Source organism: Coregonus clupeaformis, chromosome 15, assembly GCF_020615455.1.
Source record: "Coregonus clupeaformis isolate EN_2021a chromosome 15, ASM2061545v1, whole genome shotgun sequence".
Classification (NCBI taxonomy): domain Eukaryota; kingdom Metazoa; phylum Chordata; class Actinopteri; order Salmoniformes; family Salmonidae; genus Coregonus; species Coregonus clupeaformis.
The window spans coordinates 55,047,898-55,071,078 of record NC_059206.1 but is presented as its reverse complement, the minus strand read 5'-3'; the positions used below and the strand labels follow the sequence as shown (position 1 = coordinate 55,071,078).

Sequence of the window (23,181 nt, the reverse complement as noted above, 5' to 3'; positions counted from 1 at the left end):
CTGCACCAACCGACAGAGAAACAAGAATGTTTTGGGATCTTAAAATCCCAAAATGTTACCGTGACCTCTGCATGGTGCTGTACACCAATACTGCCATTGATTGAACATGTCCTATAATCAATATGAATCCATAAAGTTGTGTGTTATAAAAATAGAATGCGGACAACCAGGCCATCTGCCTCTTAGTATGGTGGGGCTGTAGTGAGGTTTAATCCAGATTACTGCCGGGCGAAAAAGAAAAAAATGTTGTCGTCTGTTCCCTAGCCGTCATTGCGTCCTTCACTACACATCCAAGCAGCAGGACAGGTTAGCTAGACACACAGGATCCTATTGGACTTAACCAACTGCTAAGAATCCCAACCCAACAGTAGCAACCATAGGGAAGCAACTAGTCTTATTTACAATAATATAATATCTATATCTCCAAGTCTAGCAGACCCCTATAGGGCAGCAATATGTTCCTAATCAAGACGATGATGCCTAACCCGCTGGCTGGTTTGAATCCTATGGGTGGAGGAGAGGACGAGGCGGAGGCGGCACCTGCCGACCCAGCCAAAGCAGCAGGGATGACACGTGAAGAGTATGAGGAGTACCAAAAACAGTTGGTGGAGGAGAAGTAAGTAAACTGCCCTGTTGCCGAAACTCCATTTTGTTTTGCTGTTGTTGTTGGATCATGGAAAGCAGCAGACATGGCTGGCTAACCCTACAGAATGTAAACACCATCACAACTATTCCATCGGACCTTGACTAGCACCATGCAGGAATTCTGCACCTTCCTATTTTTTAAATATATATTTCATTGTTTTGTTGAGTTTTTCTACTTTTCTAAATTAGTTAAGATTGAATGTATCTACATTTATTCCCATTGTTGCAGTTTATTATTATTTAAGTTCATTTGATTTATTTTCTTGATGGTTTTTAGTCACTCAAGGTTAGAATAGAGACCCAAACTCAAACTAGAGTTTTGAGCATATTCTTTCTGTAAAAATGCATGCTTGTTTCTTGTGTTCCAAAAGTCACCCCAGTCCCTATCAACAACGACCACCATTACACAATTAATCTCTGATCATTGATCCTCTGCTGTGTTGTCAACAATGTTGTTGACGCCCAACTGTCTAACCAACATTGAATCTGACTAACACTCAAATGGATCAACACTAAAATAAAGTAAAACAAATCTGCAAAATAGTCTACTATCCTACTAAGTTCCCAGGAGGAATTTTCAAAATGGCTGCCAAATTTGACCCATGATGATTTAACTGCGACGGTGTAGGAGGAGCTTTGATGGTGAAGTGAAAAATCATAGATCTAATGTCATCTTATTAAAACTCTGTCTACCTAAAATAATTTCAGCACTCTGTCAAGTTTATTCCTCCATAAACACAGTTTCAGACAGGAATGATTGTCATTCACATTTACATTTTAGTCATTTAGCAGACGCTCTTATCCAGAGCGATTTACAGGAGCAATTAGGGTTGAGTGCCTTGCTCAAAGGCACATCAAACAGGAGGAAGAGTTCTCTACTGTTTTGCTCAAAAGACAATAGTCTCTGCTCTTGATTTTGGTTTCACTGTCTGGTGGCGATTTTGTTTTGTTTATGTAATATGATGTGGCTGCTGCCCAGTAGGGCATGCTCTGAATGCTTTTAAATGCATAAGGGGCAGTGAAGAAGTGCACTCTTCTGGAGATGGGTAGAGATTTGGGACATAGCCTATGTCTGTGAGAGCAGGGCAGAGCAGAGCAGGGGTTAAGGTTAAACTGTGGCTGTGTGACTAGGTTGGGTGTCTTGGCCTTTGTCTCTCAAAACAGAGCAGAGCAGTGCAGGAGTTAGTGTTATGTTGTGGCTGTGTTGGGTATCTTGTCCTAATCCGCAGTCTGGCCCTAGCCCTCAACCTGGTCAACTAATAATCCTCCTCTTCAATTGGCTAGGGTAAACAGTTCCCTTTCCACAGCGACCAATGAGGTTGGCACAAAATGGCCAAGAAAGGGATTCTCATGATCCTTAGCCTAATGCCAATAAACTAATGACTTGACCATGCATTGTATCTCATTGTTCAATACATATTGATATGGTCTGAGTTGTGTAAAGCCATAATAATGACACAAGAGGAAAGCAGTGGAAATGTTGTTTTAATAAATTATTGTATCGGAGCCATAGTGTGCGGCTTAAAAACAACCCAGGAAGAAAGCAAGCAGCACTGTTGATGATGAAGCAATTTCTCATTGTCACAATAAGGTCTCTCAATAGCTAATGCTAACTAACGTTAGCCATTTGCCTATAACACAGTAATCATACAAAAATCTATGATATCAGCCAGCCAGCCATCGTCCATGTTCTAATTTCAAATGATGGAAGCAACATATGATTGAACAGTGAGATTATGTAGTCTGAACCTCGTTAGCTTCTTACCTAAACCCGTCTCATGGTTAACCCATGGCACAAAAGGTCAGGAAAGCCCTGCATCCTCTAAACTTTAGGTTTTGTTCTACAGTATGGGATTCACAATGTATTTGCATGGTAGCTATATAATGTTAGCCTCGTTCGACCATCCTGATCGAGTGCTGGTGGATCACGCTAATATAATGTACCTTTGGTTAAAACAAGATAATACCCAGAACATTATTGTCTTTGAATACACAGTAAACAAACATACAGTATATACATGCATACTGTACATACATACAGTTATCCATGACCTGATCACGCTAGATATCAATTAATTAATCAATAAATTAATCAATTAATCCATCATTCATTTTCTCTGTTTTTCAGGATGGAGAGAGACGCAGACTTCTTACACAAGAAGGCTGAGAGGGCAACTCTGCGGGTGTGCCTAAGAGACAAGTACAGGCTCCCAAAGGTGAGAACCTATTCCCGGCCGCCATACAACCTTATGTAGTTACCTCCCTGGTCACTGTAAAGTAGGGTTGGGGTTAGTCTCGCAAATCCAAGACCTTGGAGCAACATAAGCTATGAAATGGCACAAGGTCTGGGGAGGATGTCGGATTCTCTTTGACATAAAGCTGCAATATGTAACTTTTTGGGTGACCTGACCGAAATCACATAGATATGGGAGTTATAGATCTGTCATTCTCATTGAAAGCAAGTCTAGGAAGCTGTAAAACTGTTCTATGTGTGTTATTTCTATGCTTCACGCTCTTAAGTTTAGTTTTTGCATCTTTTACTTTCGGTTTTGTACAGTACACCAGCTTCAAATGAAAATACAATATTTTTGGTTATGGAAAATATATTTCACAGCAGTTTAGATGGTACAATGATTCTCTGCACTATACTCGCTTGTTTTGTCACATAAACTGAAATTAGGCGAACTATTCGAATTTTAGTAAACAGGATATGGCAGAGCGATTTCTGCATAGTGCACCATTAAAATTAACAACAGCAACAAAAAATCAGGGGAGGGTTCTCTTCAGACAGACAACTCTCCTAACAAATCACACATTTGGGTAGGCAGGGCTTAAAATGCGGGCGGCAATTTGGTTAATGTTTAGTTAGGGCATCAAACGGATACGGCAGTGACGTAACCGGGGATGCACATCCGATTTCCAACTCGTCCTCTCTGTCCCAACTGACACCAGAACTTCTACAGACATGTAAGATCATAGGAACACTGAGGGAGGCATCCTGTCTGTCTAAAGAGAATATTAAATTCTATTAAATTCTATTGAAGGTATTGTACAAGCCAATAGGTACAACTGATTAAGACAATGAATGGCGAAATTATGTGATTGTACATTTCCTTTCTTGACAAAAAAAGAGTATTTAATGACATGCAAATGACTATACAAATCTGGCATGCCAAACTAATGATATTAGTCTGTTGTGTAAGACTGTGGCGGATATATTTATAATCGTCACACCAGGCAGGCATCATGCTTTCCAACGGGAAGGCTAACGCAGGTTTCAGATAATCCTTCCTGGAGTCTAGAATGTAGGTTCTAGAATGAAGGTTTGATGTTGCTGGAGTTTCACTCTCCAAAGATAAATCATCTCTTCTTCTTCTTCTTCTTCTTCTTCTTCTTCTTCTTCTTCTTCTTCTTCTTCTTCTTCTTCTTCTTCTTCTTCTTCTTCTTCTTCTTCTTCTTCTTCTTCTTCTTCATTGCATTAAGTGTATTCAAACTAAGAATCCTTAAGGCGGTGACCATATGACGTGTGCACCAGTGAGGTGTTAAAATGACACACATCCCCTGCCTTGCAGGAAACAGGTGTGTACTTCAAATCAAATCAAATCAAATTTTATTGGCCACATGCGCCGAATACAACAGGTGCAGACATTACAATGAAATGCTTACTTACAGCCCTTAACCAACAGTACATTTATTTTTTTATAAAAAAAGTCAAATAAAACAACAACAAAAAATTGTTGAGAAAAAAAGAGCAGAAGTAAAATAAAATAACAGTAGGGAGGCTATATATACAGGGGGGTACCGGTGCAGAGTCAATGTGCGGGGGCATCGGCTAGTTGAGGTAGTTGAAGTAATATGTACATGTGGGTAGAGTTAAAGTGACTATGCATAAATAATTAACAGAGTAGCAGCAGCGTAAAAAGATGGGGTGGGGGGCAGTGCAAATAGTCTGGGTAGCCATGATTAGCTGTTCAGGAGTCTTATGGCTTGGGGGTAGAAGCTGTTGAGAAGTCTTTTGGACCTAGACTTGGCACTCCGGTACCACTTGCCGTGCGGTAGCAGAGAGAACAGTCTATGACTAGTCTTTGACAATTTTGAGGGCCTTCCTCTGACACCGCCTGGTATAGAGGTCCTGGATGGCAGGAAGCTTGGCCCCAGTGATGTACTGGGCCGTACGCACTACCCTCTGTAGTGCCTTGCGGTCGGAGGCCAAGCAGTTTCCATACCAGGCGGTGATGTAACCAGTCAGGATGCTCTCGATGGTGCAGCTGTATAATTTTTTGAGGATCTGAGGACCCATGCCAAATCTTTTCAGTCTCCTGAGGGGGAATAGGCTTTGTCGTGCCCTCTTCATGACTGTCTTGGTGTGTTTGGACCATGATAGTTCGTTGGTGATGTGGACACCAAGGAACTTGAAGCTCTCAACCTGTTCCACTACAGCCCCGTCGATGAGAATGGGGGTGTGCTCAGTCCTCTTATTTTTCCTGTAGTCCACAATCATCTCCTTTGTCTTGGTCACGTTGAGGGAGAGGTAGTTATCCTAGCACCACACGGCCAGGTCTCTGACCTCCTCCCTATAGGCTGTCTCATCGTTGTCGGTGATCAGGCCTACCACTGTTGTGTCGTCGGCAAACTTAATGATGGTGTTGGAGTCGTGCCTGGCCATGCAGTCATGGGTGAACAGGGAGTACAGGAGGGGACTGAGCACGCACCCCTGAGGCGCCCCTGTGTTGAGGATCAGTGTGGCAGATGTGTTGTTACCTACCCTTACCACCTGGGGGCGGCCTGTCAGGAAGTCCAGGATCCAGTTGCAGAGGGAGGTGTTTAGTCCCAGGATCCTTAGCTTAGTGATGAGCTTTGAGGGCACTATGTTGTTGAATGCTGAGCTGTAGTCAATGAATAGCATTCTCACGTAGGTGTTCCTCTTGTCCAGGTGGGAAAGGGCAGTGTGGAGTGCAATAGAGATTGCATCATCTGTGGATCTGTTGGGGCGGTATGCAAATTGGAGTGGGTCTAGGGTTTCTGGGATAATGGTGTTGATGAGCCATGACCAGCCTTTCAAAGCACTTCATGGCTACAGACTTCAGTGCTACGGTTCGGTAGTCATTTAGGCAGGTTATCTTAGTGTCCTTGGGCACGGGGACTATGGTGGTCTGCTTGAATCATGTTGGTATTACAGACTCAGTCAGGGACATGTTGAAAATGTCAGTGAAGACACTTGCCAGTTGGTCAGCACATGTTTGGAGTACACGTCCTGGTAATCCGTCTGGCCCTGCGGCCTTGTGAATGTTGACCTGCTTAAAAGTCTTACTCACATCGGCTACGGAGAGCGTGATCACATAGTCATCCAGAACAGCTGGTGCTCTCATGCATGCTTCAGTGTTGCTTGCCTCGAAGCGAGCATAGAAGTGGTTTAGCTCGTCTGGAAGTCTTGTGTCACTGGGCAGCTCGCGGCTGTGCTTCCCTTTGTAGTCTGTAATAGTTTTCAAGCCCTGCCACATCCGACGAGCGTCAGAGCCGGTGCAGTACGATTCAATCTTAGTCCTGTATTGACTCTTTGCCTGTTTGATGGTTCGTCGGAGGGCATAGCGGGATTTCTTATAAGCGTCCGGGTTAGAGTCCCACTCCTTGAAAGCGGCAGCTCTACCCTTTAGCTCTGTGCGGATGTTTCCTGTAATCCATGGCTTCTGGTTGGGGTATGTACGTACGGTCACTGTGGGGACGACATCATCGATGCACTTATTGATGAAGCCAGTGACTGAAGAATCTGAAGAATCCTGGAACATGTTCCAGTCTGTGCTAGCAAAACAGTCCTGTAGCTTACCATCTGCGTCATCTGACCACTTTTTTATTAACCGAGTCACTGGTGCTTCCTGCTTTAGTGTTTGCTTATAAGCAGGAATCAGGAGGATAGAGTTATGGTCAGATTTGCCAAATGGAGGGCGAGGGAGAGCTTTGTATGCGTCTCTGTGTGTGGAGTAAAGGTGGTCTAGAGTTTTATTTTCCTCTGGTTGCACATTTAACATGCTGGTCGAAATTAGGTAGAACGGATTTAAGTTTCCCTGCATTAAAGTCCCCGGCCACTAGGAGCGCTGCCTCTGGATGAGCGTTTTCCTGTTGACTTATGGCCTTATACAGCTCATTCAGTGCAATCTTAATGCCAGCACTGGTTTGTGGTGGTAAATAGACAGCTATGAAAAATATAGATGAAAACTCTCTTGGTAAATAGTGTGGTCTACAGCTTATCATAAGATACTCTACCTCAGGTTGAGCAAAACCTAGAGACTTCCTTAGTATTTGTAGTAGGATGTAGAATGTCTGTGTTACTAGCTAATTTAACATCTGTGTCAGTCTCTACAGAATGAGCAGGAGACAGGTGTACTTCAAATAACTTTGTGACAACTGCTGACATAAAAAAGGCTTTTCAATTTGTTTTTGATTGATTTGATTGATTTGGTTGATTAGATTGATTAGATTCATTGACTGATTTATTGATTGGTTGATTTATTGATTGTGTTGGTCTGGTCTCTACAAAGCATGCAGGACGAGATGTTGGTTGCTACAGAGACAATAGTGTAGCAGTAGAGGATGTCTCTCTGTCTTCCTAGCTGATGCTGTGTTGTTAATGCCTTTTCTCTACAGGCTGAGCAGGAGACAAGAGTATACAGTGCCTTCAGAAAGTAGTCATACCCCTTGACTTATTCCACATTTTGTGTTACAGCATGAATTCAAAATTGGGCAGCATACCCAATTGGGCAGTAGTCCCCTGTAGCTCAGTTGATAGAGCATGGCGCTTGCATCGCCAGGGTTGTGGGTTCATTTCCCACGGGGGGCCAGTATGAAAATGTATGCACTCACTGACTGTAAGTCGCTCTGGATAAGAGTGTCTGCTAAATGACTAAAATGTAAAATGTAATACCCATAACATGATGAAGCAACCACTATGCTTGAAAATATGGAGAGTGGTACTCAGTAATGTGTTGGATTGGATTTGCCCCAAACTTAGTATTTAGGACAAAACGTTATTTGCTTTGCCACATTTTTTGCAGTATTACTTTAGTGTATGGTTGTAAACAGGATGCATGTTTTGGAATATTTGTATTCTGTACAAGCTTCCTTCTTTTCACTCTGTCAATTAGGTTAGTATTGTGGAGTAACTACAATGTTGTTGATCCATCCTCAGTTTTTTCCTATCACAGCCATTAAACTCTGTACCTGTTTTAGTCACCATTGGCCTCATGGTGAAATCCCTGAGCGGTTTCCTTCCTCTCCGGCAACTGAGTTAGGAAGGACTTCTGTGTCATTGTAGTGACTGGGTGTATTGATACACCATCCACAGTGTACAGTGGGGAAAAAAAGTATTTAGTCAGCCACCAATTGTGCAAGTTCTCCCACGTAAAAAGATGAGAGAGGCCTGTAATTTTCATCATAGGTACACGTCAACTATGACAGACAAAATGACCAAAAAAAATCCAGAAAATCACATTGTAGGATTTTTAATGAATTTATTTGCAAATTATGGTGGAAAATAAGTATTTGGTCAATAACAAAAGTTTCTCAATACTTTGTTATATACCCTTTGTTGGCAATGACACAGGTCAAACGTTTTCTGTAAGTCTTCACAAGGTTTTCACACACTGTTGCTGGTTTTTTGGCCCATTCCTCCATGCAGATCTCCTCTAGAGCAGTGATGTTTTGGGGCTGTCGCTGGGCAACACGGACTTTCAACACCCTCCAAAGATTTTCTATGGGGTTGAGATCTGGAGACTGGCTAGGCCACTCCAGGACCTTGAAATGCTTCTTAAGCCACTCCTTCGTTGCCCGGGCGGTGTGTTTGGGATCATTGTCATGCTGAAAGACCCAGCCACGTTTCATTTTCAATGCCCTTGCTGATGGAAGGAGGTTTTCACTCAAAATCTCATGATACATGGCCCCATTCATTCTTTCCTTTACACGGATCAGTCGTCCTGGTCCCTTTGCAGAAAAACAGCCCCAAAGCATGATGTTTCCACCCCCATGCTTCACAGTAGGTATGGTGTTCTTTGGATGCAACTCAGCATTCTTTGTCCTCCAAACACGACGAGTTGAGTTTTTACCAAAAAGTTATATTTTGGTTTCATCTGACCTTCTCCCAATCCTCTTCTGGATCATCCAAATGCACTCTAGCAAACTTCAGACGGGCCTGGACATGTACTGGCTTAAGCAGGGGGACACATCTGTCACTGCAGGATTTGAGTCCCTGGCGGCGTAGTGTGTTACTGATGGTAGGCTTTGTTACTTTGGTCCCAGCTCTCTGCAGGTCATTCACTAGGTCCCCCCGTGTGGTTCTGGGATTTTTGCTCACCGTTCTTGTGATCATTTTGACCCCACGGGGTGAGATCTTGCGTGGAGCCCCAGATCGAGGGAGATTATCAGTGGTCTTGTATGTCTTCCATTTTCTAATAATTGCTCCCACAGTTGATTTCTTCAAACCAAGCTGCTTACCTATTGCAGATTCAGTCTTCCCAGCCTGGTGCAGGTCTACAATTTTGTTTCTGGTGTCCTTTGACAGCTCTTTGGTCTTGGCCATAGTGGAGTTTGGAGTGTGACTGTTTGAGGTTGTGGACAGGTGTCTTTTATACTGATAACATGTTCAAACAGGTGCCATTAATACAGGTAACGAGTGGAGGACAGAGGAGCCTCTTAAAGAAGAAGTTACAGGTCTGTGAGAGCCAGAAATCTTGCTTGTTTGTAGGTGGCCAAATACTTATTTTCTACCATAATTTGCAAATAAATTCATTAAAGATCCTACAATGTGATTTTCTGGATTTTTTTTCTCAATTTGTCTGTCATAGTTGACGTGTACCTATGATGAAAATTACAGGCCTCTCTCATCTTTTTAAGTGGGAGAACTTGCACAATTGGTGGCTGACTGTCACACCCTGGCTCTGGGACTCTATATGTTGAGCCAGTGTGTGTTCATTCTATGTGTTGAAGTTCTATGTTGGGAGTTCTAGTTTGTTTATTTCTATGTTGGCCTGAGCGACTCCCAATCAGAGGCAACGAGTGTCAGCTGTGGCTGGTTGTCTCTGATTGGGAGCCATATTTAAACTGTCGGTTTTCCCTTAGTGTTTGTGGGATCTTGTTCCAGTTGGTTGTGTTTAGACTTAGGACGTCACGGTATTGTTTGTTGTTTTGTTATTCGTGTGTGCACTTTAATTAAATAAAGTATGTTCGCTCAACACGCTGCGCCTTGGTCTACTCGATACGACGATCGTGACACTGACTAAATACTTTTTTCCCCCACTGTAATTAATAACTTCACCATTTTTTTTACCCATCTACCAATAGGTGCCCTTCTTTGTGAGGTATTGGTAAACCTCCCTGGTCTTTGTGGTTTAATCTGTGTTTGAAATTCACTGCTCGACTGAGGGATCTTACAGATAATTGTATAACACATACAGAGATTAGGTAGTCATTAAAAAAAATATGTTAAACACTATTATTGCACACAGAGTGATTCCATGTAACTTATTATGCGACTTGTTTAGCTTATTTAGGCTTGTCATAACAAAGGGGTTGATTACTTATTGACTGAAGACATTTCAGCTTTTCATTGTTAATTAATTTGTAAAATAAATAAATAAACATAATTCCACTTTGACAATATGGGGTATTGTGTGTAAGCCAGTGACAAACATCTCAATTTAATTCATTTTAAATTCAGGCTGTAACACAACAAAATGTTGAAAAAGTCAAGGGGTGTAAATACTTTCTGAAGGCACTGTTAGTTGTAGTAGGATGTCTGTTTCTCACTAGCTAATCTGATGCCTGTGTTGGCCTCTAAATAGGCAGGAGTGTATTAGGAAGTTTACATCTGTTTTGGTCTCTCTCTCTCTCCAGAGCGAACATAAAACAGGAAAGTAGTAGGTTCAGACTGGCTGTATGTCTGTCTGTCTCACTTGCTTATCTAATGTTTGCATTGGTCTTTTAGAGGGAGCAGGAGTCTCACTATCTAACGATGTCTGACTAGCTAATGTAACATGTCTATTGTTTCTCCAACAGCGCGAGTCAGACGAGAACATTATTTTCATGTCTGTATTGGTCTATACCAGGGCTCTCCAACCCTGTTCCTGGAGAGCTACCGTCCTGTAGGTTTTCACTCCAACCCGAATCTAACTCACATGATTCAAATAACTATCTGGTTCATAAGATTAATCAGGTTAGATACAACTGGGATTGGAGCGAAAACCTAAAGGAGTGTAGCTCTCCAGGAACAGTTTTGGAGAGCCCTGGATCCGGTTTCCCGATAACGATGGAACTTAGGCTAAAGAGTGTTTTAACAATGTATCTTTCCTACACTGGCCAAAGATAACAGTAACATGCGTTCCTAAAACACCACACAGAGAGAACATTTTCCAAGTGCGTCATTGAGGCATGTGTCAATAATGATAGGATCGAAAGAAAGGCACCGCTGCTCTCTGGTCAGCTTTCTCCATTCAAATCTTACCTTACCATTATAATTATTCCACAATACTGATGACGGATCAGCAGCTAGAGAGATATTATCACCTATGGCTGTAAATATTGAGGCAGCTTATTCTAATGCTTACCCTATAAATCAAGATTGGGCACATCATTGTACATGTTAGGCTACACATCATTAAATATATAGAGGCAGGAAATTTTACAGTAGCCAAATATCTAAACAAAACTCACTTTAATAAACATGAAATTGATTTCAATATCATTTAAATATCAAACTTGATCTCATAGTTTCACTTTGGGATTTACCAAACATTAGGAACACTTCCTAATATTGAGTTGCACTCCCCCCCCTCCCCCCTCCCCCCCTTGCCCTCAGAACAGCCTCAATTTGTCGGGCATGGACTCTACAAGGTCTCGAAAGTGTTCCACAGGGATGCTGGCCCATGTTGACTCCAATGCTTCCCACAGTTGTGTCAAGTTGGCTGGATGTCCATTGGGTGGTGGACCATTCTTGATACAAATAGGAAACTGTTGAGCGTGAAAAACCCAGCAGCGTTGCAGTTCTTGACACAAACCGGTGCGCCTGGGACCTACTACCATACCCTGTTCAAAGGCACTAAAATATTTTGTCTTGCCCATTCACCCTCTGAATGGCACACATACACAATCCATGTCTCAATTGTCTCAAGGCTTAAAAATCATTCTTTAACCTGTCTCTTCCCCTTCATCTACTGATTGAACTGGATTTAACAAGTGACATCAATCATGGAAAGAGCATGATTTCATAATGTTTTGTACACTCAGTGTATACAGTGCATTCGGAAAGTATTCAGACCCCTTGACTTTTTCCACATTTTGTTACGTTACAGCCTTATTCTATAATGACAAAGTGAAAACAGGTTTTTAGAAAATTTAGAAAATGTATTACAAATAAAAAACAGAAATACCTTATTTACATAAGCATTCAGACCCTTTGCTATGAGACTCGAAATTGAGCTCAGGTGCATCCTGTTTCCATTGATTCCTTGAGATGTCTCTACAACTTGATTGGAGTCCACCTGTGGTAAATGCAAATGATTGAACATGATTTGGAAAGGCACACCTGTCTATATAAGTTCCCACAGTTGACAGTGCATGTCAGAGCAAAAACCATGGAAGGAATTGTCCGTAGAACTCAGAGACAGGCTTTTGTTGAGAAACAGATCTGGGGAAGGGTACCAAAACATTTCTGCAACATTGAAGGTCCCCAAGAACACAGTGGCCTCCATCATTCTTAAATGGAAGAAGTTTGGAACCACCAAGACTCTTCCTAGAGCTGGCCGCCCAGCCAAACTGAGCAATCGGGGGAGAAGGGCCTTGGTCAGGGAGGTGACCAAGAACCCGATGGTCACTCTGACAGAGCTCCAGAGTTCCTCTGTGGAGATGGGAGAACCTTCCAGAAGGACAACCATCTCTGCAGCACTCCACCAATCAGGCCTTTATGGTAGAGTGGCAAGACGGAAGCCACTCCTCAGTAAAAGGCACATGACAGCCCGCTTGGAGTTTGCCAAAAGAAACAAGATTCTCTGGTCTGATGTAACCAAGATTGAACTCTTTGTTCTGAATGCGAAGCGTCAAATCTGGAGGAAACCTGGTACCATCCCTATGGTGAAACATGGTGGTGGTAGCATCATGCTGTGGGGATGTTTTGCAGAGGCAGGCACTGGGAGACTAGTCAGGATTGAGGGAAAGATGAACGGAGCAAAGTACAAAGAGATCCTTGATGAAAACCTGCTCCAGAGCACCTAGGACCACAGTCTGGGATGAAGGTTCACCTTCCAACAGGACAATGACCCTAAGCACACAGCCAAGACAATGCAGGAGTGGCTTTGGGACAAGTCTCTGAATGTCTTTGAGTGGCCCAGCTGGAGCCCGGACTTGAACCCAATCTAACATCTCTGGAGAGACCTGAAAATTGCTGTGCAGCAAAGCTCCCCATCCAACCTGACAGAGCTTGAGAGGATCTGTAGAGAAGAATGGGAGAAACTCCCCAAATACAGGTGTGCCAAGCAAATAGCGTCATACCAAAGAAGACTCGAGGCTGTAATCGCTGCCAAAGGTGCTTCAACAAAGTACTGAGTAAAGGGTCTGAATACTTATGTAAATGTGATATTCAGTTCCTAATTTTGTATACATTTGCAAAAATTTATAAAAACCTGTTTTTGCTTTGTCATTATGGGGTATTGTGTGTAGATTGATGAAGAAAACCCCCAGATATAATCCATTTCAGAATAAGGCTGTAACGTAACAAAATGTGGAAAAAGTCAAGGGGTCTGAATACTTTCCAAATGCACTGTAGGCCTATAGTTTATACTGTAGGTAGGCTTTTTATCTTTTACTGCAGTCATCTTGGTTTTCATTTTATATTTCGCTTGTTTGTAACAATTACAAAGACATTAGCAACTTTGTAGTTGTAGTCAACTTCGTTGTGAAGTTATCGGTGGTCATGAAGAGACAGGTAAATACTGATTCTATGTTTAGCGGAGATCTTCTGTGTATAAAGTGATGCGGGGAGGGCAAAAAAGCATCTAATGAAGCACTTAGCTGTTTTACGAGTGGTCTGAGGCAGGCATTAGATTACAAGCATTTTCAAGTGCAACATTAATAACGATGGTTTTGGGAAACAGCTCAGAGATTTAACGATACTCCTACGAAGGTTCTAACAATGAACATAGCCTTAAGATGCTTTTGGGAAATCGGGCCCTGGTCTATACAGAGGAATGTAGCTAGTAGGATGTCTCACTAGCTAATCTAACATCTAGCAAGCAGCTATTTGAATCTTTATATTGGTATCTTCCTCTACAGAGCGTGTGTAGTACATCTGTGAAACTCACTTCTCAGCCTGAAGTGTCCCCACTTGTGCCACTGAATAGCTAGCTTTTCGCGTGGCGCGAGTCACTTCGGGCGGGCGGTCACGTATGCTAATAAGGCAGAGGTCCTGTGTTTAAGCCTCGGTGAGACCCGAATCAGGAGAAAGCGGTACTTGCTAAGCAAGCAGCGTGACGCCCGTTACACAAGCAGGACGAGAACATGATCTGTGTCTTACTAGCTAATGTCCTGACTCATAATAATATTATAAGCTATAAAATAATCTAATACCTGTATTGTTCGCTACTCTTTCTAGAGCGAGCAGGATGATAACATGCTCGCCATGGCCGGAGACGATGTGGACGTACCCGAGGAGCTGCTTAAGATGGTGGACGAGGATGCCACGGAGGAGGAAGACAAGGACTCCATCTTGGGTGGCATTCAGAACCTCCAGAACATGGACATGGACCAGCTGAAGGAGAAGGCCTCGGCCACCGTGACGGAGATGAAAGCCAAGGCAGAGGAGAAATGCTCTGTCATGTAAATAAAATAAAATTGAATATTTCAGTTCACTGATCAGGGGTGAAACCTAACTTCCACTTAAGTAATTGTTTTGTAATTTAGACTTGGTTTAAGTGGAAGTTAGAATTCGCTCCTAAAGGTCCAAGAGTTTCAAGTCTTCACTGTGCAGCAGACCTGGGTTTAAAATTAGTATTTGAGATCTTTCAAAGTCTCCTTTGAGTGTTTTGATTGAGCCAATCAAGCACAGCTGAATGAAAACAAATACAATTTGAACCCAGGTCCTTCTCTCGTTCTCGCTACCCCCCAAGCTGTGAAAGCGCCCTGGAGATGTATGTCCAATGACAGGGGGTCTTGTTGGAAACTCCCTTCCTAAAAAACCTTGTGTGAATGGTCTGTTTGGATGTGTTCCCTTAATTTGCTATATAGGTCATTTGTTGTATGTGTGAATAAATTATGTTTTAGATTGTTGCTTCCCCTCCGTCCTTCTCGTGTTATTCTTTTTATTTAATCTGGGATAATTAATTAACTAATACATATTCTCATTAATTAATAAAGACATAATAGTGAACTTGGCCACAAATGCAACTGACAATATTCTGTTGCATCTCCTCATCCACACACATGATTGTACAACTTTCAAAATCCCCTCCATCAATGTTTATCTAAAACAACAAGCATAAACCAAGCCTGGAAGAGATAAATATTGGCAGTTTTGCACAAATCATCATTTAAATAAAATATGTAGTCTTCATTCCATACTCAAACATTAACATTGACTGACACTAACACTGAAGTACTAATGTTGAGGATTCTGGATTATTATAAAATATATGAAGTATATTAAATGTAAATGTTTGTTGTGCAGTTAGAATGATACATGTTCATGTAGAAGCCATTGACTAATAAAACGACTGACTTGTATAAGACAACCAATCGACTATTTACCATTATTTCTCCAACGTTTATATTTGTTTACAGATCCAAAGCCTTCTACAAATACTTATATTCCTAATGGGTGATATAATAGACACAGTTGGATGAAAACTCCTTCTGGAACACAGCCAATCAAACGCACATATTATGGGACTCAGATTAGGTGTTAAATATGTGAATTACACTAACACACCATAAGAGGCTAATATTTGAATTACATTAACACACCATAAGAGGCTGAATAAAGAAATGGGTCTTCAATTATACTGAACAAAAATAAAAACGCAACATGTTGGTCCCATGTTTTATGATCTGAAATAAAAGATCCCCGAAATGTTCCATATGCACAGAAAGTTTATTTCTCTAAACCGTTGTGCACAAATTTGTTTACATCCTTGATAGTGAGCATTTCTCCTTTGCCAAGATGATCCAACCACCTGACAGGTGTGGCATATCAAGAATCTGATTAAACAGCATGATCATTACACAGGTGCACCTTGTGCTGGGGACAATAAAAGGCCACACTAAAATGTGCAATTTTGTCACACAACGCAATGCCACAGATGTCTCAAGTTTTGAGGGATTGGCATGCTGACTGCAGGAATGTCCACCAGAGCTGTTGCCAGAGAATATAATGTTCATTTCTCTACGATAAGCCGCATCCAACATCGTTTTAGAGAATTTGGCAGTACGACCAACCAGCCTCACAACTGCAAACCACATGTAACCACGCCAGCCCAGAACCTCCACATCTGGCTTCGTCACCTGTGGGATAGTCTGAGACCAGCCAGCTGGACAGCTGATAAAACTGAGGAGTATTTCTGTCTGTAATAAAGCCCTTTTTGTGGGGAAAACTCATTCTGATTGGCTGGTGCCTGGCTCCCCAGTGGGTGGACCTGACTCCCAAGTGGGTGGGCCTATGCCATCCCAGGCCCACCCAGTCATGTGAAATTCATAGATTAGGCCTAACAAATTAATTTAATTGACTGATTTCCTTATATGAACTGTAACTCAGTAACATCTTTGAAATTGTTGCATGTTCCGTTTATATTGTTGTTCAGTATAATTGGAGATTATACTGAAACTATTGTTAGGTGTCGGTTAAGCCGGGTGAAGAAACCCTCAACGTTGTGAATTTCACGTGAGTCCAATGTTCAGAATGCCTTGGATTGGGAATTTGCTGGTTAAAGATTAGCAGTTAATAGGATCAAGGTTGATGAGGAGGTTGTCCCAGCTCATCAGGTTAACTACTTGTGTCAGACTCTCTTAAATGATCTGGATTGGACTCAGTTCGTTAGAAAACTAGACAGGATTCCACAGAATGGGGGAGTGACATTTTGCGGTATTAAAAAAATCACATAGCTGATGTTTTCTCTGACAAAATACCACAAAGAAACCCTCACATCGCAGACTTCATTGTAAAAGATCATCACGTAAATGGAATAAATTTTTGTGAGCTAGATGATGGGTTCCGCCACCGATTCTTTGAATAATTTTTGCTTTGCAACAGTATTTTTTATATTATCCCATGTCTGTTTTCATCTGACAGAGCAATGTCAAAGCCAAATGCACAACAATGTACCCATCCCCTAAACTGGGAACAATAGACTCATTGATGATTTTTGAATTAAATTAAAATGCATGACTTAATTGACTAAATGGAGTTGAATGAAGTTGCTCCCAGCCCTGGATATTGTAATTAATATTTTTAAGGATTTTACCTCTTTTGAGTAAAAAAAAGTAATCCCCTTAAGCAGCATGTGGGCCAGGGATTACCAACCTGCTGTCAATCTTTGTTTAGTGTTAATTACACATATCCTCCACAATATTGAGGAAGTTAAGAAATGTTTCCAATTATTTGCACCTCAATGGCAGGCCCACTGGGCCACTGGGCTCCACTAGGGTCTGTATGGTTAACCTCTCACATAATAAGGTTGTGTTCTGTATAGGCCAAAAGATGTAACGATGTAACTAGATGTGAACTATGACATTTACAATGGTTACTTAATGGAGCATAAGCCATAGTAGCTTTGTTTGCTTACAGATATTAGGATACAACTGGCTTACAGGCCCACTCAACTCATTCAACACATTCAACCCAACTTGAAGTAGGTCCAATTATCGAGACAACTGGCTGAGGCCTTAAATGGAGAACAGCTCAGCCTTTAGGTGATTATAGCTGTTACTAATCACATATTATAATAACTTGTGTTTTCATTGCTTAGTTGAACTCATTTTATAAAATCGTTTTTGAATGTTTTGTAGACTGTTAAAAAAAGAAAGAAAAAAAAGGAAAATGGGTTTATTTACTCATTATTTATTTATTTGGCCTTCACAAAACAAGTAGGCCTAGTTCAGGTAAATCAAGACAATGAAGACATTTAATGTCAATTAAAGAGTTTAAATTAAATATTTAATCATGGATGTGTAAACTTCCTCTCTGAGAAAGTTTGTAATATGCCAAAAGGCCTATCAATACTATTTAACTATTTTATATGTAGGTCCCAGGCCTATGAATCAAACAAAAGTGCACATGACACCTGTTTATTGTGTAATAATATAATTCATTACTAAATATGTGATTTGGTCACTTGTTTTGATAGTACTGTATTCACCCTTTGATTAAGACACTAGTCAAACGTTAATCTGACATCTTGCAATCTGTGTCCTGACCCAAAATCTTGTAATTATGATATTGTTCTGACACCTTAAACCATAATCTCCAACCTCATCAGCTCCTTTTACAGGCCACCATAAGCATTTGCATCCCAAATGGCACCCTATCCCCTACATAGAACACTACTTTTGACCAAAATGCTATGGCCCAATGGTCAAAAGTATTGCACTATATAGGGTGCCATTTGGGATGCTGCACATGACATCTGGAGATGGAGGGAAAGATGGTTTTAAGATTTATGTAAGGCAGTTTATAAACAAACACAGACTGACTGACAAGCACAGCAGAATACTTGTCTTGGGGAGGAGTTAGTGTAGCCTTGCTCAGCATTGGTTCAATGGGGACAATGTAGTTATCCCTAAACCGCAGGGCTGGGTCAATCGAACATTACATTCTTCTTTTGACGTGTCTGGTGGGGAGGTGGGGGCTGTCACATGGACTGAGGGACAGGGGGGTCTTACCAGGGGGGACTACTTTATAAACCCCAGAAGATACAGCCTCCTCTATATGACAAGACCTCTAGTAGAGTGTCAGCTAGTGGCCTCTATACTCAGTTGCGATGCATGCCTTACACAGATTTTTACAATTAGATAATTCGATTTTTATTCCAACAAAACAACCGCAATTGTTGTTTCATTTTATTTCAACATTTTTGTTATTCAACATTCTGTGTTTGTTATGCATTCTGAAGACTTAAATTTAACTTTTTCGGGAGTTTACATTTATTTCGCAGTGTCATTTCAATTTAGTTTGAGAACATTTTATACATCAAATGTGGCTTCTTGGTTCAACTCCCGAAGTCATGGAAGAGCGCCTGTCACCTTCTGCACGTTTTGTCCGAAGCCCCTGGAATAACCATAATCAAGCCGCAACGAGGGTTCACAGTATTGAAGCAATATTGGGATTTAAAGACGAAAATATGTTTAATCAATCTGTGTCCTACAATGGATCAGGAAAACCCACTGAGCCGAGAGGAAACGGAATTATGTCATTCCCGAAGAAAGAACTCAACCCAAAAAGTTTTGACAGTAAGTGACACTGGCAATATTTTTTAAACTGAAGGAATTGTTGAAAAAGTTATTTAAAATTGTTCAATCTTAATTTAATCAAAATGTTATCTTTCATACCAATAGGCTATGTATTGTTATTTATTCCATGTGTGTGCCAGTAGACTTTTGAATCACAGAGTAAAAGGTCACGACAAATATAAACTCAGAAGTTCATAAATTGATCCAGCCTATAATGTATTTTTCAGGTGTCTGCTGCAGCAGTTCGGTGGCCTCTGTCAGTCCTGACTTACCTGAAGGGGAGGATAAACTGTACGATGATGAGAACCCAAAGAAGAAACACCGGCGCAATAGGACCACGTTCACCACCTTTCAGCTGCACCAGCTGGAGAGAGCGTTCGAAAAGTCGCACTATCCTGACGTCTATAGCAGAGAGGAGATCGCGCTGAAAGTTCATCTTCCAGAGGTCCGAGTACAGGTACATCATGAGCAAACAACTGAGTCCGTTGTTGAAAATGTGTATGAAGTTCGACTCTGTGTAATATAAAATACAAATCGAGGAGGTCTATCAATTAATGTTTCTTGCATGGGCTCAACATAAGTTCTTGTCTTATCCTATTTGTGAGACGTTTCATAAAAGTTGTGTGTCTGAGTCTTATCAATAAAAGTTTAAATCAAATGTAGTTCCTGAAATAATAATCGTCTTTAGTTGAATATTAATGTCAGTAATAGGCCTACTAAAAATATGTTATTGCAATTTATATTAGGCCTATCTTGTTCGCTATTAAGTAAATTGTCACACGGTATTTGATGATAATAGCCCTTTTTTTAACCTTTTATTTTGACACTAAGTCAATGCTGAGACCAAGGTCTCTTTTCCAGATGAGCCCTGTATAGCACCACAATACACACCAAAATACAAGAAACACTTTCAACTACACATTCATAAAACACAATAAAATACACAGTAATATACACAACAATACACCAAAACCATTCTTCAGTAAAAAGGTCCTCTAACAATCTTTTGAAATGCCCTAGAGGCACCAATTCCTCCAACTTTAAAGTGTACTGTCGATCATTCCACACATAAGGTGCAAGGAAATTAAAGGCTGATTTACCTAACTCTCTTCATTTTAGATATTTAGCAGATGCTCTTATCCAAAGCGACTTACAGTTAGTGAGTGCATACGTTTTTTTTTACTTTCATACTTGTCCCCCGTGGGAATCGAACCCACAACCCTGGCGTTGCAAGCACCATGCTCTACCAACTGAGCTACACGGGACTCTAGACACCAAAGGAGTCTCCAGAGTTAACCAACCATGTGAATGGGTTTGATAACTTAACATTTTAAATCTTAACAGTGATGTTAGTTAAGTCGGAAGTTTGTGGAGCAGGGCTTTATAAAAGAATTGTTGTCTATAAGTTAAAACCGTTTCAAGTCTTTGAAATGATCATCAAATAAGAAACGATAATCAAATAAGATTCTATATTCAAACTATTAATTGGGTCTAGTAAGCAGTTAACGATGTTAAGTAAAAATGAATGTATTTTATCTGACAAGATCTCATTGAGTTCAAGACCTGTCCTATATACTTACATTATATAGATATTATTTAGATAAAGTTATTCCAATGATGTATCATTAAGTTCAAGACATTTCATTTGTAACAGTATCATAGTAAATCATGTATTACACAAAGGTTGACAGTTATCATTCATATATTCAATAGTAGATATCTTCCCATTATATATATTATATACTTTCAAATAGCCTACCAAAGCAAAGTTTTACAATAGCCTGTTGTTGTGCTAATAATTGGAGAGATAGGCAATTGAGTTTCTTTGACACAGCAAAGTTTTGGAAAGTTGACATACAGTACGTTTTGGCAAAGTTTCCTGATGAAGCTTTCTTTCATCTGCCTTTCAGCTGTGTTATCATTGTTAGGGTTAAATAATGTACAGATGTAGGATCTTAATTTGATCACCATCACCAGGAAATGTAAAACTTGTAGTGTATATTTGAGGTTTAAAAAGCCTTCTGACGTTTGTAATTTACATTTACATTTTAGTCATTTAGCAGACGCTCTTATCCAGAGCGACTTACAGTTAGTGAGTGCATACATGTTATTAAAAATATATATATATTATACTGGCCCCCCGTGGGAATCGAACCCACAACCATGGCGTTGCAAGTGCCATGCTCTACCAACTGAGCTACAGTTGGTAGAGCAGACTTGATTTTCCCTTACGAAAAATGTATCAACCCCAACAAAAATGTCTGTTAATTATAATCCACATAATATCTATATATCCACATTCAAAATGTCCTGTTGCTACAGGATTACTTTGCTGCTGTAGAAAACTGGCTCAAATTAAGATCCTATATCAGTATGCTATTTCAATATTTTACTGATTTGGTCAAAGTGGCCCTGAATCTTGTTTATGTGTGTAATCGCTACAGTTCTCGTAATGTTGAATTCCAGAATGTCTTATCAGAATGTTGTGATGATTCCATCCCAGGTGTGGTTCCAGAACCGTCGGGCCAAGTGGCGTCGCCAGGAGAAGCTGGAGGTGAGCTCCATCAAGCTCCAGGACACTTCCTCCCTCCTGTCCTTCAGCCGCTCCTCCTCCCAGTCCCGGGGCTCCGGGCTACAGCTGGAGCCATGGCTGAGCACTCCCATCACCACATCCACCCCCCTGCAGTCCCTACCCGGCTTCATCACCATCCCATCTCAGGGCCTCCCAAGACCCTCCAGCTACAGCCCTCCACCCTTCCTCAACTCCCCCAGTTTCGGACATATTGGTTCTCTGTGTCCTCCTCCGCCGCCCCCGTACCAGTGCTCAGCGGCTGGGTACATGGACAAGTTAGCTATGGAGGAGTTGGATCCTCGTAATTCTAGTATTGCGTCTCTGAGGATGAAGGCTAAGGAGCATATTCAGTCTATTGGAAAACGTGGTGAGGATGGACCCTGGATTGCATCCCTCTGAGGCAATGCAAAGACTAAAGACTTCTACTGAATGTATTGTTGCTGCGCTATGGACATTAAAGTCCAATATGCTAGAGGACTCTTCTCCACAAGATGATGGACAAAGTCAAAATGTTTTCTTCTTCAATGGTTTACATTATACATCCCAGTCAGTGTTTTATGTGCATTCTCAGTATTGGAGGAGGGACAACCCAGTCTAATTTCAGATATTCAAGTTTTATAATTAACTTTACTCGTCAGTGTTATGCTTGCACTCACCAAGATACATCTGGTCTACTTTTAGGGCCGATTCTGACTTAGGAAATGTACGCCATTCCTCCTTACCTTATGCAGGTGCGTAAAGGTGTCCAAATAGGCTGCATAGGTTCGGTTTGCGCCTAACCCTTGGCTAGGGGAAGTGAACATCTGTGCTTGCATACTCCCTTAAAGGGATACTTTGGGATTTGGTCAATGAAGCCCTTTATCTACTTCCCAAGAATCAGATGAACTCATGGATACCATTTTTATGTCTCTGCATCCAGTATGAAGGAAGTTAGAGGTAGTTTCGCAAGCCAATGCTAACTAGTATTAGCGCAATTTCTGGAAGTCTATGGTATCTACTAGCATGCTAGCAATATGACTGTTTGTCCCTCTTGAGACGCCATAGCCAGTACACTTCCTCAAAATAGTCAAAATTAAGATTAAGATAACTCAAGAAATCTGTAATTAATTTTGACGTTTTTGCCGAGGAGGTTTTAGTCGCACAATTATACATCTAACTAATATGTTTGGTGCAGTATTTCTGAAGTGAAAAACTTTGCATGAAGACTAGTCGTATGTTTTGAATGACAACAAACACTTCATTGAAGAATCCCTACTGTTGACCAATCACCAACGAAATGGCGTACTTTGGCTTGCCTCAAGAAAAAGTGTGCTCGAACAGCCGGAAAAATTAACTGCCGAACACCAAAACGAACAATGACCTCACAAAATGTTGTCATAATAACTGTAACTGTTTCGACTGGGAAGCATACAGTAAGCTTAACAGGCTTTGCAGGCATGGTTCCCTTGCGTGCCCTGAATAAATGTAATTCAACCACTGAAAACCCTCAC

The 23,181-nt window shown here is 41.2% G+C and overlaps 2 protein-coding genes across 2 annotated transcripts; both read left to right on the top strand.

Annotated features, from left to right (window-relative positions):
• The first annotated feature begins 225 nt into the window (after window positions 1-225).
• Window positions 226-15,422, top strand: LOC121583398 (complexin-4-like). The gene is made up of 3 exons (XM_041899575.2): window positions 226-616; window positions 2,774-2,861; window positions 14,276-15,422. The coding sequence occupies exons 1-3, from the start codon at window positions 456-458 to the stop codon at window positions 14,501-14,503; spliced, it is 477 nt and encodes a 158-aa protein (XP_041755509.1). The 5' UTR covers window positions 226-455; the 3' UTR covers window positions 14,504-15,422.
• A 3,192-nt stretch (window positions 15,423-18,614) lies between these two features.
• LOC121583396 (retinal homeobox protein Rx3-like) lies at window positions 18,615-22,575 on the top strand. Its single transcript, XM_041899574.1, has 3 exons — window positions 18,615-19,119; window positions 19,347-19,576; window positions 21,623-22,575. The coding sequence occupies exons 1-3, from the start codon at window positions 18,864-18,866 to the stop codon at window positions 22,088-22,090; spliced, it is 954 nt and encodes a 317-aa protein (XP_041755508.1). The 5' UTR covers window positions 18,615-18,863; the 3' UTR covers window positions 22,091-22,575.
• The last annotated feature ends 606 nt before the right edge of the window (window positions 22,576-23,181 follow it).